General features: G+C 45.8%; 1 protein-coding gene across 1 annotated transcript in view; it reads left to right on the top strand.

The window, feature by feature from the left end:
• Positions 1–13,672, top strand: part of LOC110197819 (uncharacterized) — a 50,702-nt gene that overhangs the window by 1,410 nt on the left and 35,620 nt on the right. The window contains 5 exon segments of the mRNA XM_078146284.1: positions 802–893; positions 5,402–5,454; positions 10,360–10,486; positions 10,998–11,093; positions 13,097–13,230. Of these exon segments, the coding sequence (XP_078002410.1) occupies positions 5,416–5,454; positions 10,360–10,486; positions 10,998–11,093; positions 13,097–13,230 (396 nt within the window). The 5' untranslated portion in view covers positions 802–893; positions 5,402–5,415.

The following is a 13,672-nucleotide window of genomic DNA, read 5'->3' on the forward strand; positions in this document are numbered from 1 at the left end:
ATAAGTGTTCCACTGCTTCTTTGTATGGTCAGGTTTCTAGGAGCACGGTAATATTCCATTTCATTGCTGTGCCATGAGTTACTGAGCCTTTCTCTGTTCAGTGGCCTCCCAGGCTGTTTCCAGTTCTTTACTACCACACATGCCAAAAAGAACATAAATGTTTTGGTGCATAGGGGTGTTTCTTTTTGTCATTGCCCTCATAGGGCTAAACACCTAGTCATTTATCTCTGGATCAAAATATAGGAACATTTTAGTCACTTTATTTGCATAATTCTACATGTAATTTTTTTTAACTTTAATTTTTTCCTCAAACCAAAATTGTCAATGCTTTTTTTTTTTAATTTTGAGTTCCATATTCTGTCCTTGAGAAGGCAAGCAACTGGCTGTGGATTAGACATGTGCAGTGATGCAAAACACATTTCCACATTAGCCATGTTATTTGCATAATTCCAAATTGTCTTTCTGGAGGTCTTAAGGATTTTCTGTTTTTGGTTAGAGGCAGTAGGGAGCCAGTGAAGGTGTTTGAGTAGTGTTGGGGTCAGGACTATCAGGAGGGTGCTTGTGTGGAGTAGGGGCTGAGAGGAAAGACTGGATGAGGGGAGACCAGAGACGAGTGTGCTGTGGCCCCAGGCACAGACTGGGCATCTCAGCGGTTCATAACTCCATTTCCTTGGCTTTTCCCTCCACTCTCCAGGGGCTCCTTGGGTATTGCAGTGCTGGGCAGGGCCTTCCACCCTGGGGCCTGGGGAGCTCTAAGCCATCCTTGGTCTCCCTCATCACTCCCCTTTGTCCCCCTGCCAGATTCGCTAGCTGTTGACTTTCCCCCAAGCTGGAGCATGGAGGAGGAAGAGGAGGAAGAAATCACCTCTGAGCTGCTGACAGCCAGGCCCCAGGTGAGTCCTAGGCTGCTCTGCTTCCTCTCTGGTCACCTTCTCAGAGCATGGATACATTTCCTTGGATCTTGGTCTTGTCTGCCCACCCAGGTCCCCGTCCAGCACCCAAGGCTCCGTTACTCTATCCCAGAAGGATCTGGCCATTCTGAAGGCTACTACTGACTTCATGGGTTGTGTTAGCCAGAATCCTTCCCTCATATAAACTGACAGATTCAAGGCTAAGCGATGAAGTCAGCACTGAGGTTGTAAAGATGGTAGCCCCAGGTGTCTGGTGGAAAGCATGCTCTTTCATGTTCAGGGAGAGTCACTGAGGCCCCAGGAGCAGGGCCCCATGAGGACTGACATCTGCTAGAGTTAGTGAGTCTCTTCAGGCAGTTAGCAATATTCATGGCCTCTACTTGAGGGAACAAAGTGCTTTCCCCTCCAGTGGGGCATCCTTCAAGTGTGCCATCTTGGCAGAAGGCTCCAGAACCTCTGGAACCTGGAACAGGGACCACCATGGAGTGGCAGAGACCATCATGCAGCTGGGATCCATGCCACCTTCTGGCTGCAGTCACAGACGCCCCCCCCCCCAGGACCAGAACCGTGTTGGTCATGCCAGGAGCCTGGAGGGCAGGTGCCCAGAGCAGGGGGTGTCCATGCCCTGGGAGGGGTAGACTCTTGTTCTCCGTATCCCTGTGCTTCAGTCACGTCTTCTGAGATGAAGACCCTTCCCCTCTGAGCCATCACTTGCGCTTTCCCGTGGTCTCCTCTGTCCTGAGCCTTCACAGAAGGTGTGGATTTCTGATGTCCCTGTCCCCAGCTCCCTTGGGAGCCAATACTCTTTGGCAGTCCTCCTCCCTGCCATCTTTAGGTGCTCCTAGAAACCAGACCCGATGTGCGGGCTACCCTGTCCACCTCCTGGACACGGGGCCAACAGGGAGAGCTCCCCACTGCCCATCACTGCCCATCTGCTGCTGTTAATCTGCAGCCTTCATCCTTTCAAGTTTCAGTGTATCCATCTATATTGCCCCATGTCACTTATGTGATGGTCCTATAGAGGCGGCCATGGGGTGCCACAGGACATACAGTGCGGGGCCTGACGTCAGGAAGATCTGAGAGAGTTACAAGCTGTGTGACCCTGGGCAAGCCACAGAACCTGTTTGCCTCAGTTTCCTCACCTGTAAAATGGGGATAACAATGGTACTAGCCCCCAGGAGGATTTGTAAAGCACTTAGCACAGTCCCTGGCACAGAGTCCCTTCCTTGCTTCCTTCCATCTTCCCTTTGTTCCTCCCTCCCCCGACCCTTCCCCAGCAGCACTGTCTGACATGAGCCCTCCACCCTGCCCCCAACATTGCCCTGCTTGTTCCCAGGCTGCTTAGCTCATCAGACTCACAGCATTTTGGTTGCTTGTTGTCCTTCATTTTCAAAGAGAACCAAAATGACGTCGCTGTGCTAGAGTCCAGGGGCAATGTGTCAGACTGTAGCTGATCCGACCAGTACGAGCTCAGGTCGGGCACAAACAGTCCGTGTGAACCTCTGGGGTGGATTCTCTAAGTCTGTGTATCTTGGGTTTCTCTTGAGCTATTTCAATTCTGCTTTGCTGACAGAGTACAGCACCTTCTCTGATGAGGGTGCGCCATGCCGGGTGGTCCCGTGCCACTGTCTCCCATGTCACACAATCAATTCAGAGTTCTCAAGAGACACCTTGAGAGTGTCCTTGGATCACTTCTGAATGTTTGCCCTGTGTGAATTCTCCCTAACATAGTCTTTTAGGCAAGCATATGTTTTGCATTCAAACAACGTGGCCAGCCCATCAGAGTTGCACTCTTTGAAGCAGAGTTTGAATGCTAGGCAGTTTAGTTGGAGAAAGGACCTCAGGGTCTGGTATCTTGTCCTGCCAGGTGATCTTCAGAATCTTCCTAGGACATTTCAAATGGAAGTGATTCAGTTTCCTGGCCTGGCGCTGGGATACTGTCCAGGTTTCACAGACATACACCAATGAGGTCAGCACAAGGGCTCTGTAGACCCTCAGTTGGTAGTCAGTCTAATCCCTCTGCTCTCCCACACTGTCCTTCAGAGCCTCCCAAACACTGAGCTAGCTCTGGTAATGTGTGTGTCAACCTCATCATCCTTGTGTACACCCCTAGAGAGTACCATGCCAAGGTAAGTGAACTTATCCATAGCATTCAAACTTCTCCATTTGCTGTAACTGATGGTTCCACATATGGATGGTTTGGTGGTGGCTGATGGAGCGCCTGTGTTTTCTTGGTATTCACTGTTAGGCCAAAATTAGCACAAGCAGGAGAGAATTAAGCCATACTTTGTTGCATCTCAGCTTCAGAGGCTGCATTGAGCATGCAATCATCTGCAAACAGAAAATCATGCCCCAACACTCTTTCCTCTTTAGTTATGACTTGTCTTTTCAAGTTGAAGACTTTACCATCAGTAAGGTAGTTGACCTTGATGCCATGTTCATCTCCTTGAAGGCATTTGACCACATGGCTGAAGACATCACGCTAAAAAGCACGGGAGCAAGCATGCGGCCTTGTTTCACTCCCTGGTGACTGGGAGAGCGCGAGAGCATCGTCCCTGAGCAAGCGTGTCATCGTGAAGTTGATATGCAAAGCTGATGAACTTCTCTAGACAACCACTTTGACATCATTTTCCATAAGCCCTCATGACTAACAATATCAAAGGCCTTGGTCAGATCTACAAACATTGTGCACAGATCTCTGTTCTGCTCCTGGCATTTTCTCCGGGAGTTGTCAGGCAGCAAACACCATATCCAGTGTTCCTCGGCCCTTTCTGAAGCCACACTGGCTCTCAGGTAGATGACCATCCTTCAGGGGAAGGGTCAGTCTATTAGGAGGACTCAGGAAAGAAATGACTAAGAGAGAGACACCCCCCACCCCCACCCCGTGATTGTCACAGGACAATCTATTTCCTTTACCTTTATAGAAATGGACAATGGAGGCATCCTTGAACTCCTGGGGGGATGACCTCCTCTTGCCAAATAGCTTGGAAAATTTCACCTTTTGTGTGAACAATAGATCCCCCACCTTATAAATCTCAGCTGGAATAGAATCAGCACCAGGTGCTTTGCCACACAAAAGGAACCTAATGACATTTAAAGCCTTTTCTTCAGTTGAAACTTCAGCTAAGGAGGGATTGACTTCACCCTGAAGTAAATGGTCAGTAGCTTCAGCATCGATTGATGATGGTCTGTTGAGGACACTATGGAAGTGTTCAGCCCACCTCTCCAGGATTGTGTCCTTATCACTAATCAATATGGCTCTATCAGCACTGAGCAGTTGAGATACACCATAGATCTTTGGCCCATAAATATCCTTCAGGGCATCATAGAAGTGCTTTGGATTGTGATCGTCACCATAAAACTGAATCTCACCTGCCTTCTCACTGAGCCAAGAATCCTGCATCTCCCTAAGCTTTGCTTGTACTTTACTTTTCATGGAATTAAATGCTGCCTTCTTAGAGATTGATGAACGATCCTGCTGGTAAACCCTGTGGAGTTCTTGTTTTTCATTTAGCAGCTTCTGAATTTCCCCATCATTTTCATCAAACCAATCTTGGTGTTTGCAAGCGTTCTGGTCCAGATGAGCAAATGCAGTGCTGTATACCAAGTCTCTGAAAGCTGCCCACTCCTTTTCTGTCCACTGTTCTCAACTGTGTGTTGGCTCAGCTTTCCCTCCAAGTTAGCAACAAACTGTTCACGTAGGGAGCAGCACTCTAATTCATTGACATTAAGTCTTCTGCTAGTCTTTTAGCCTTGGGGACACTGCTTTTGTTGAATGTGAATATTTAGCTTGAAGAGGATAAGTTAATGATTAGTCCAGCACTCTGCACCATCTTTGTCGCTCTCACATCCTGTCTGTCTCTTCTCCTCACAATCACATCGTCTGTTAAATGCCAGTGTTTTCTGTGACGGGCCATCCACGAAGTTTTATTGCATTTAGGTAAACAGAAGTCAGTGTTGGTGATGAGAAGGTCATGAGATGCACACGTCTTCAGTACTAAGTGACCATTGCTCTTGCTGTTTCCAGCTCCATTCCTCCCAAGGACTCCTTGCTGTGGCTAGTAGTCTGAGCCTACTCTAGCATTAAAGTCTCCCAGAATTATAAGCTTGTCCTCTTTTGGCACACTGATGATAAAGGTCTCCAGGTCTTCATTAAATTTTTCTTTGGCCTCATCAGAGTTCTCTGGTGGGAGCATAGGCACTGATGATGGTGGCGTGACGTTTTCCTGCAAGTGGCCATTGTATTGTCATAAGTCTCTCTTTCACTCCTTTGGTCGGCATACAAGCTTGATGACTAGATTAGTTTTGATTGCAAAACCTACACCAGCTTCATGGCACTGCCCTTCACTGCAGCCACTCCAGAAAAACATGGATCCAGCTCCAACTTTGGTAAGCTGGTCTGCATTTGCTTGCCTGTTTCACTCAGTGCTGATATTTGGATGTGATACCTTACCTGCTGAGTTCTTTCACAAGAGCTGCTTGTCTTTCAGGTCTACTGGATTTCATGTTGTCTATAAGGGTGCAGTCATTCCATGTCCTGATGGTGAGTAGAATCATCTTTGTAGAAGTTTTTGTACATTTTGTGTGTGAGTGTGTATGTGTTTCAACTTCAAGGTGGCATCCTCGCCTGCCATGGTAATCAGGCCAGGGTTGGGTAAGCAGGCAATTTTTAGGGCATCTTTTCTAGCCCCTTCCTCACACCAGGAGGTGAGCAGTTCGGCCTTTAAAAGGCTGCTCAGACACCCAAGGAGCTGCTGAGGCCCACGGCTGCTGTGAGAAGACGACCCTATGGTCTGGGCTGCCTGTGTGCAGGGTTGTGACTGTAGCTCCCAGCTCCCAGTATATCCGCACCTGCTGCTTCATCACTCGCCTGTCACCACAGGTCTTTGAGATAGGTAAATGGTAAAGTGGTATGGTGATGTCTTCTGATTCATGCGTAAATTGGATTTAAGCGAGGCAGAATTGTATGAAGTCATCAGCCTCACTCTCTCTTACAGAGTCCACGTATTTTAGTTGAAAGAAACTCCGTAGCCATCTAGTCCTTCTCAATCCCTGACAAAGAATTCCCACTACTGCCCCATGGACAATAATAACGATGATAGTAACGAGAACAGTGGGGGAGGGAGTGAGCACCCATTTGTGTAGTGCCTCCTGTGTGCCAGCTGCAGTGCTGAGAACTTCACACACACGTTCTCCTTTGAACCTCACAACAACCTGAGAAGTAAGAGCCATCATCATCCCATTTTATGGTTGAAGAAACCGAGGCCAACAGGGGCTAAATCATTTACCCTGGGTCTCACAGCTAGTAAGTGTCTGAGGTTGGATTTGAACTCGGGGCTTTGTAACTCCAAGTCTAGCTGCTGACAAGTGAGACTTGAGTCTCTGCTTGAAGACTTATGAAGAAGAGACTTCCTCTGTCTCCTTGGAGCCCTTTCCACTTCTGTATATCTGTCATTATTCAGAGATTCGCCCAACATCAAGATGAAACTGGCTTCACTGCAGTTACCATCCACCTCTCTTCATTTTTTTGCCTTCAATGACAAAAGAACAAAGTTTGCCCCCTCTTCCTTATGGTGGCCTCTCATATCCTTGAGGACACCTGTCACATGCCACCCCCCCATTGTCTTGTCTTCTATTCCCGAGGCTCCACATCCCCATTTCTTTAATTTGTTCTCCTGCGGAATGGGCCCAAGGCCCTTCTTCATCCTCCTCACCCACCTGAGGGAGCTGTCCAGCAATACTTCCCAATTTGTAGTGTCCAGAACTGAAAGCAGGCCTTTAGATAGGGCCTGAGCAGGGATGAGGGCAGAGGAGCTGTGCCTTCCCTGGGTCTGGAAGCTCCACCTTTCTCTTTGTTTTTGTTTTGTTTTGTTTAGTCATCTTCATTTCCCTCCTATTCTCATGCAAATTGCTATCTCTGTGACAGAAGAAAGCCAGTCCAGAAGAACTGAGCCTTGCTCTGTGAAGTGTCTCCTGCCTCGCCCCAGCCTCTGCCAAAAAGGAGAGAGGCACTTTCTTAGGTCCCTTCTCTGGGGCAGCCATGGTCCCATTCGCAGTATTCCAGTTTGGCTTTGTCGTCATTTAAGGAAAATTAATCATAGGGACAAAGCGTGGACCTAAAAACAAAGAGACTATTCCTATAATCAGACCACCCCCAGCCCTGGACAGTCTAGACAAAGAATCTATATCCCCTACCCAAACCTGAGCTAGTTGGGTGGAGTAGCAGTCCCCAGAATGAGGAGAATGTTGATCCCATCTTCCATCAACTCTGTCCTTGAGAGATTGGACAAGGAAATAAGACAGAGGGGAAAAAAGCTGAGGTCTCCTCACTTTTAATAATTGGCTATTAATATGAGAGAAATAATCATTTCTCACAAAGATGAATGCCACAATCCATTCACCTAAAAGAGTCATGATGTGGCAGAGAACAAAACCTAGAACTGGAATAATTTAGAAAGTTGTCCAGCAGAGGGGAGAGCTGAAAAGAGGGCGGCCCACTCACCCCATTGCCTCTAAGTTACACATTTTATAGGGTTCAGACAAAAGAACGAGGAAATAGTAGCTGATGGACCAGGATGGAGGCAGTTTCCAGATGAGACACATCAGGCGTATGATGGGAGAAGCGGCACAGGGCTAGGTTCCGTGTTGTCCAGTTTTCCCTCAGTTTCCCCTGTTGCGGTTAAAGCCCTAAGGTAATAGAAGCATCGTCTTAGATGCAGAGAGCTGAGCTAAGGCTTAAAAACAACCCTTGTCAGGGGAGGGGCCCCATAACCGCTCATCTCCTCACGAGGTGGATCGCATTTCCTCAGGGAGTGATAGGGACCAGAGGGTGGCAGCTCCTAGTCAGAGGCATCCCACTGGGTCAGGGGACTGAGACCTGGACCAGCAAACAAGTGCACTGCACAGGAGGAGGAGATTTCCCAGACACCTAAAGGACACAGACAGCCATAAATAGCACAGAAGTTAAAGAAGAGAGAGAGAAATTCACAGTCTCCTGCTTCCTTCAGTGTCATAAAAGCTGAACAAGCTTCATAACCTCATACATCTCTTAAGGAAATGAACCTAGTTAAACAGGCTCTGTAGGTAAACTGCACCAGGTTACAGATGAGACTACATTTAATCAACTTACTTCATCTTGAGTCTCAGCTGTAGCATGTAGCTGTCTGATACTTGGAAACATATTCCCTTGAAAATTCTGGAATAGGCCTCATTTCCAAGCAGTTCTAGAAGAATGTTCCTCTTAAATTTGGTCTTCTAGTAATTAGTTCATGTGCTGCAAACCAGTTCAGTTATGGAGCTAATCTTATACTTGTCTTTTTTGTCATTATTTTTGGTAGAAACATTTGAAAGCGAATCATATACAAACACACATAAATATGTGTGTGTATAAAAATAGAAAATCTTAGTTCTTAGATTAAACAGTCTTGTTGTTTTTCTCAGAGTGAAGTTTACGCCTCAATTAAAATCTAAAACTTTTACATCTTCATCACATCACATTTTTGTTCTAATTGTCCTGTCCTCACATTGAGGATATATATTGGGGCAGCTAGGTAGTGTAGTGGTTAGAGCCCCAGGGGTGGAATCATGAAGACCTGAGTTCAAATCTGGGCCTTACACACTTACTAGCTGTGTGACCCTGGGCAAGTCACAACTCTATTTCCTCAGTTTCTTCATCTGTAAAATGAGCTGGAGAAGGAAAGGGCAAACCACTCCAGTGTCTTTGCCAAAAAAACCTCAAATAGGGTCACAAAGAGTTGGACGTTTCTGAAAAACAACTGAACAATAACATTATCCTCAAATTGTCCAGAGGGAATGAGATACTTTAAGGACCTCATCTTATACATGAATATATAACTATTAGTGATCACAAATTTAGAATACATAAAGTGAAAATAGGTGTTGCATGCTTGCATCCCATTATAGTAACTCAGAGATGCTGAGTATTGCAACAACAGGATTCATCGTGTGCGTGTGTGTACACACACACCACTCACACCCATTTACCTACTGGGGTCAGAACACTCACAGACATCAAGATTGGTTTTTACAAAAATGATGGGGAAATTCAGAAGCTGCTGAATGAAAAACGAGAACTCCACGAGGTTTACCAGCAGGGTAGATCATCCATCTCTAAGAAGGCAGTGTTTAACCCCATCAGAAGTAAAGTACAAGTGAAGGTTAGAGAGACACAGGATTCTTGGCTTAGTAAGAAGGCAGATGAAATTCAGTTTTATGCTGATAGTAACAATCCAAAGTGTTTTTATGATGCCCTGAAAGCTGTGTATGGGCCAGAGACTTATGGTGCATCTTAGTGCTGATGGAGCCACATTGATTAGTGATAAGGATGTGATTCTGGAGAGGTGGGCTGAACACTTCCATAGTGTCCTCAACAGACCATCATCAATCAATGCTGAAGCCACTGACCATTGACCTCAAGTTGAAGTCAGTCCTTCCCTAGCTGAAGTTTCAACTGAAGAAGAGGTTTTGAATGCCATTAAGCTCCTCTCATGTGGCAAAGCACCTGGTGCTGACTCTATTCCAGCTGAGATTTACATGGTAGGAGGTCCACTGCTGATACAAAAGCTGACTGAAATTTTTCAGGTTATATGGCAAGAGAAAGCCTCCCTTGTCTATTTCCAGGAAATAGACTGTCCTATGACAGTCACGGAGAGGTAGGGGAGTCTCTCTCTTAGTCATTGCTGGCAAGATTCCTGCCAGAGTCCTCCTTAATAGGCTGGTCCTCCACCTGAAAGATGGTCAGCCACCTGAGAGCCAGTGTGGCTTCAGAGAGGGCCGAGGAACACTGGATATGGTGTTCATTGTAATTATGCAGCAGTCAGGTTTGGTTTTTGTCCTTTCTAGTTACACTGTTGTAGTCATTGTGTGGGGCAGTGGGTAGAGCCCCGGGCCTGGAGTCAGGAGGACCTGAACTCAGATCCTACCTCAGACACTGAATAGCTGTGTGACCCTGGGCAAGTCACTTTACTCTGCTTGCCTTACTTTCTTCATCCATAAAGTGAGCTAGGGAAGGAAATGGCAAGCCACTCCAGTATCTTGCCAATGATTACTTCAATGTAGCTAATAAGGAATTGATACATTTAGTATGATTGCTGATGTTAGCATTGTGTACCTAACTAGAAGATAGAAGCCAATGATTTTAACTGATTGATTTGGTTCTTTGAGAGTAAAGGACATGATTTGCTAGGACACCACTTTGGGAGATGATTTTTCCAGGTTAAATTGAACAATGAAGAACCATTTCTATTTCTTTGAGTCTAGTACAAAATGAGACGTGATATTTGTAGGGACTCAATCAATACCTGTCATGAAATGCTTAAAACTATTTCTGTAAGAAGCTGTCTCCAAATTTCCTCTTGTCACCTCTGTATTTCCTCCTAAGAACTGTGAGAAGGTCCTTGGGTAAGAAGAGATGTGTTTGATGTTTCAGGAATTGGTAACATTCCAAGATGTGGCTGTGGACTTCACCCAGGGGGAGTGGAGAAGGCTGGGCCCTACTCAGAGGGCCCTGTACAGGGAGGTGATGCTGGAGAACTATGAGAACCTGGTGTCTCTAGGTAAGGACACCCCCTCTGTCCCTTGAGCCGGATTCTGATCATTGGGTGTCTCTGCTTCTCACTGGGTGAAAACTGGGATAAAGTGACAGAAGAGGTCTCCTGAGTTTGAGATTTTTGTGTAGTGTCAACTGAGCAGTGTTTCTGTTCTCTGTTCCCTGGTGAAAGGTCTTGGCTTTTCACAAATAGACGTCCTGTGGCTTCATTGTCCTGGTCTTAAAGGTCTGGTTTCCCAAATCTTTGTTTCCCCAGGCAAAAGGTTCTTGCTGTGCCAGGGCTCATGTGGCCTGAAGATCTGAGGAGGTCCTCTCCTCTTGGCAGTGAGGGGGCCAGTGAATCAGTGGTCTCTCTGAGTCCCTGTTAGATCCTGGCTCCATCCCTGTAAAGGGAAATGAGCCCTGTTCTCTTGGCCCTCTCAGCATGACCGCTTTTCCCTGGAGAGAGAGGGATCAAGATGGGATTCTGAGATAGTTTTCTGTCCCCAGAATATCTTCACTTCTCTTCCCATGATCAGGGCTTCCAGTTTTGAAACCAGATGTGATCTCCCGGTTAGAGAAAGGAGAAGCACCATGGATACCCAAGGGAGAAATTCTAAGAGAACCTGACCCAGGTGAGTGTGTGACAGGGGAGCAGGCAGATGGGAGTCATGGTGAGCAGTAACTCAAGTGGCAACACCTTTGAAATGTTAGCCAGGGAGTTCTTCCCCAAAGGGCCTGAGCCTGGGGAAGGGATAAAACAAATGTGTATTTCTTGTTTTATACTTTATGACATCTGGCCACGTATCTGGTCAAGCTTTGATATCCTGCTATATGATAAGCTGAATGAACAGGGCTCTTCAGGGTGTATAAGAGAAGACTTTTGGGAGGAAATGATAGCTGTCTTCCAAACCTCCCAACTAAATTAAGTCCTCTCATTGCAACAATTACAGTGAAGGTTCTCTGAGCTTGAGAAATTTAAAAAGGAGGAGACTCAGTCACATCCCAGTGCTTTCATTTGGTGGCAAATGCCTCCCTGAATGCTTCATTCTCAAAGAGGACCAGTGACATCAGCAGGGTGATGTCTTGACTTGCAAGTGAATTGGATTTAAGTGAGGCAGAGCTGCGCAGTCATCAGCCTCACTCTCTCCTCAGCATCATCGGGAGTCCAGTGGCGAGATGAGTCAAGATGACTGGGTATGGCGCAGGATGCAGTGGGTGACCTTGGCCTTTTTAGATTAAGGTCTTTCCCAGGTCTCAGTTTGTCTGAGGTAATGCTTCTTCAATGACTAAGGGCTAGGTGAGAATTGAGACAAAAAATGGTCTAGTTTACTATCACAGAAGTATCAGTCTGGGAGGGGAAGACCCTCAGAGTTTCTGGCCAGAACAGAAAACAGTTGCTATTTCTACTCACTCTAAATCCTGGGTAACCAAAGCTTGGGCTCGAACCTATTCAATGAAAGCCAAAGTGATTGGAGTTTAAAGGTATAGTCAGGTAGCTCCATTTGAATGGGCTTTTTAAAAGACCATTTATTTTTCAGTGCTCTGTTTCAAGAAATCATAAATGAAAACAGTGCAGGACAAAGAATAAATCTTCCCTGCTTTTTGAAAAAAAGAGAAATTTTAAAAATAATTTAGCCCCCAAACCCCAAGATAACTTACAAACTATAAGCAACCGAAAGTTATATTCCTGTGGACAGAGCACTCTCATGTAAGGGTATGAATCCTTAAGTGGAGAAAGGAACCACATGCAGCCAGGGAAAGAGGAGGAGGAGGAGGAGGAAAACTACAATTACTGCTGCTATTGCTACTACTTCTACTACTACTACTACTACTACCACCACCACCACCACCACCACCACCACCATTAACATTTTGGGTCCCCAGTACTACTCACAGAATGTTCATCATTCTCAGAGAGGACCAATATCATTCCGAGGGTGTTGTCTTGACTTGCAAGTGATGACAAGAGTCAGGTGAGGGCCCTTTCTGAATGATTATATAGTAACCCAGAATCTACAGTGAGGAGGGGAGAAGGAAGCCAACATGGAAAACTCACACATCCAAAAGAGATTTATTGAAGGATATTCTTTCCATCTGGCCAGAGTCAGGAGTGCAATAATAGCACAAGCCTCCAGATATGTCCATATTGGGTGGGTAGTGTGGCATCCAGGTCTCACCCAGACCTATCATGCCCCTTGTTGCTGTCCTAGCCATCTTTAGAAGATGTCACCTCACGTATATCCTTCCTTTTTCATGTCTAGCTCTGAGAATAGTAATTAAATTAGGCCTACAATTCCTGGAAAGGACAGGTATCAGTCAACTTCTCTTGTGGCTCCACTTGCCATCCCTGTGATTTCTCAGAGATGGCCTCACCCTTGCTGTCTCTCCTCTATACATGCTCTCTTAGAATGGCAAGCAGCTTGAAGGCAGATACTATCTTGCTTTTTTTGTAATTTGTGTCCCTCACCCCCAGCACTCTACTTGGCATACTGACATGCTTTCTCTGATTCATTTCTTAGAAAGCGTGGATTTCAGCTTCCCTTATCAATGCTCTGTCTTTTGCACTTTAGTCATTAATCTTCTTACTGAAACAAATTGAATCTCAAGCCTAATATAAAAGTTTTCCTTTTCCTAGCACAAACAACAGTGGATATTGTCATACGTTTCCCTTCAGGCTCCCTTCTTCAGAAAAGGCGGCGTGTCCCTGAGGACCAATCTCTGAATGAGGGCATTTGCGTGAAAGCATCCTTTAAGGAAAGACTGCAAAAGGTGGGTCCCTGAGATTGCCAGATGGGAGAAGCTGGGATGTGTGAGTTCAGGTTAGAGAAGGGAGGACAGTAGGGAGTGGACGAGATGGCCCAGATGAGTAACATTCTCCCCAGGTGACACTTTTAATAAGATGAGTTTAATGAACTTGATAGGCATTTCAGTTTGGGATCATCAGTCATTGATCTATATAACACAGAGTTACTACAAGAACAAGTCACCACAAATACGATATATTCAGTAGGTGCTACAAAGTCTTCAGATTAAATTAAATGTAATAGAATATCCTTGGAGAGGATGCTTTGTAGAGGTAGCATATGTAGGAATCTCTTCCATCACCATTTGGACTATCTTCCATTTCATACTTAAATGCTGGAGTAAAGCAGGATGAACATAATGACTGTGGAAGAATCTTAAAGAAAAAAATTCTTACAATTTGAATACA

This window comes from Phascolarctos cinereus, unplaced genomic scaffold, assembly GCF_003287225.1.
Source record: "Phascolarctos cinereus isolate Bilbo 61053 unplaced genomic scaffold, phaCin_HiC Scaffold_726;HRSCAF=1367, whole genome shotgun sequence".
In the NCBI taxonomy this organism is placed as follows: Eukaryota; Metazoa; Chordata; class Mammalia; order Diprotodontia; family Phascolarctidae; genus Phascolarctos; species Phascolarctos cinereus.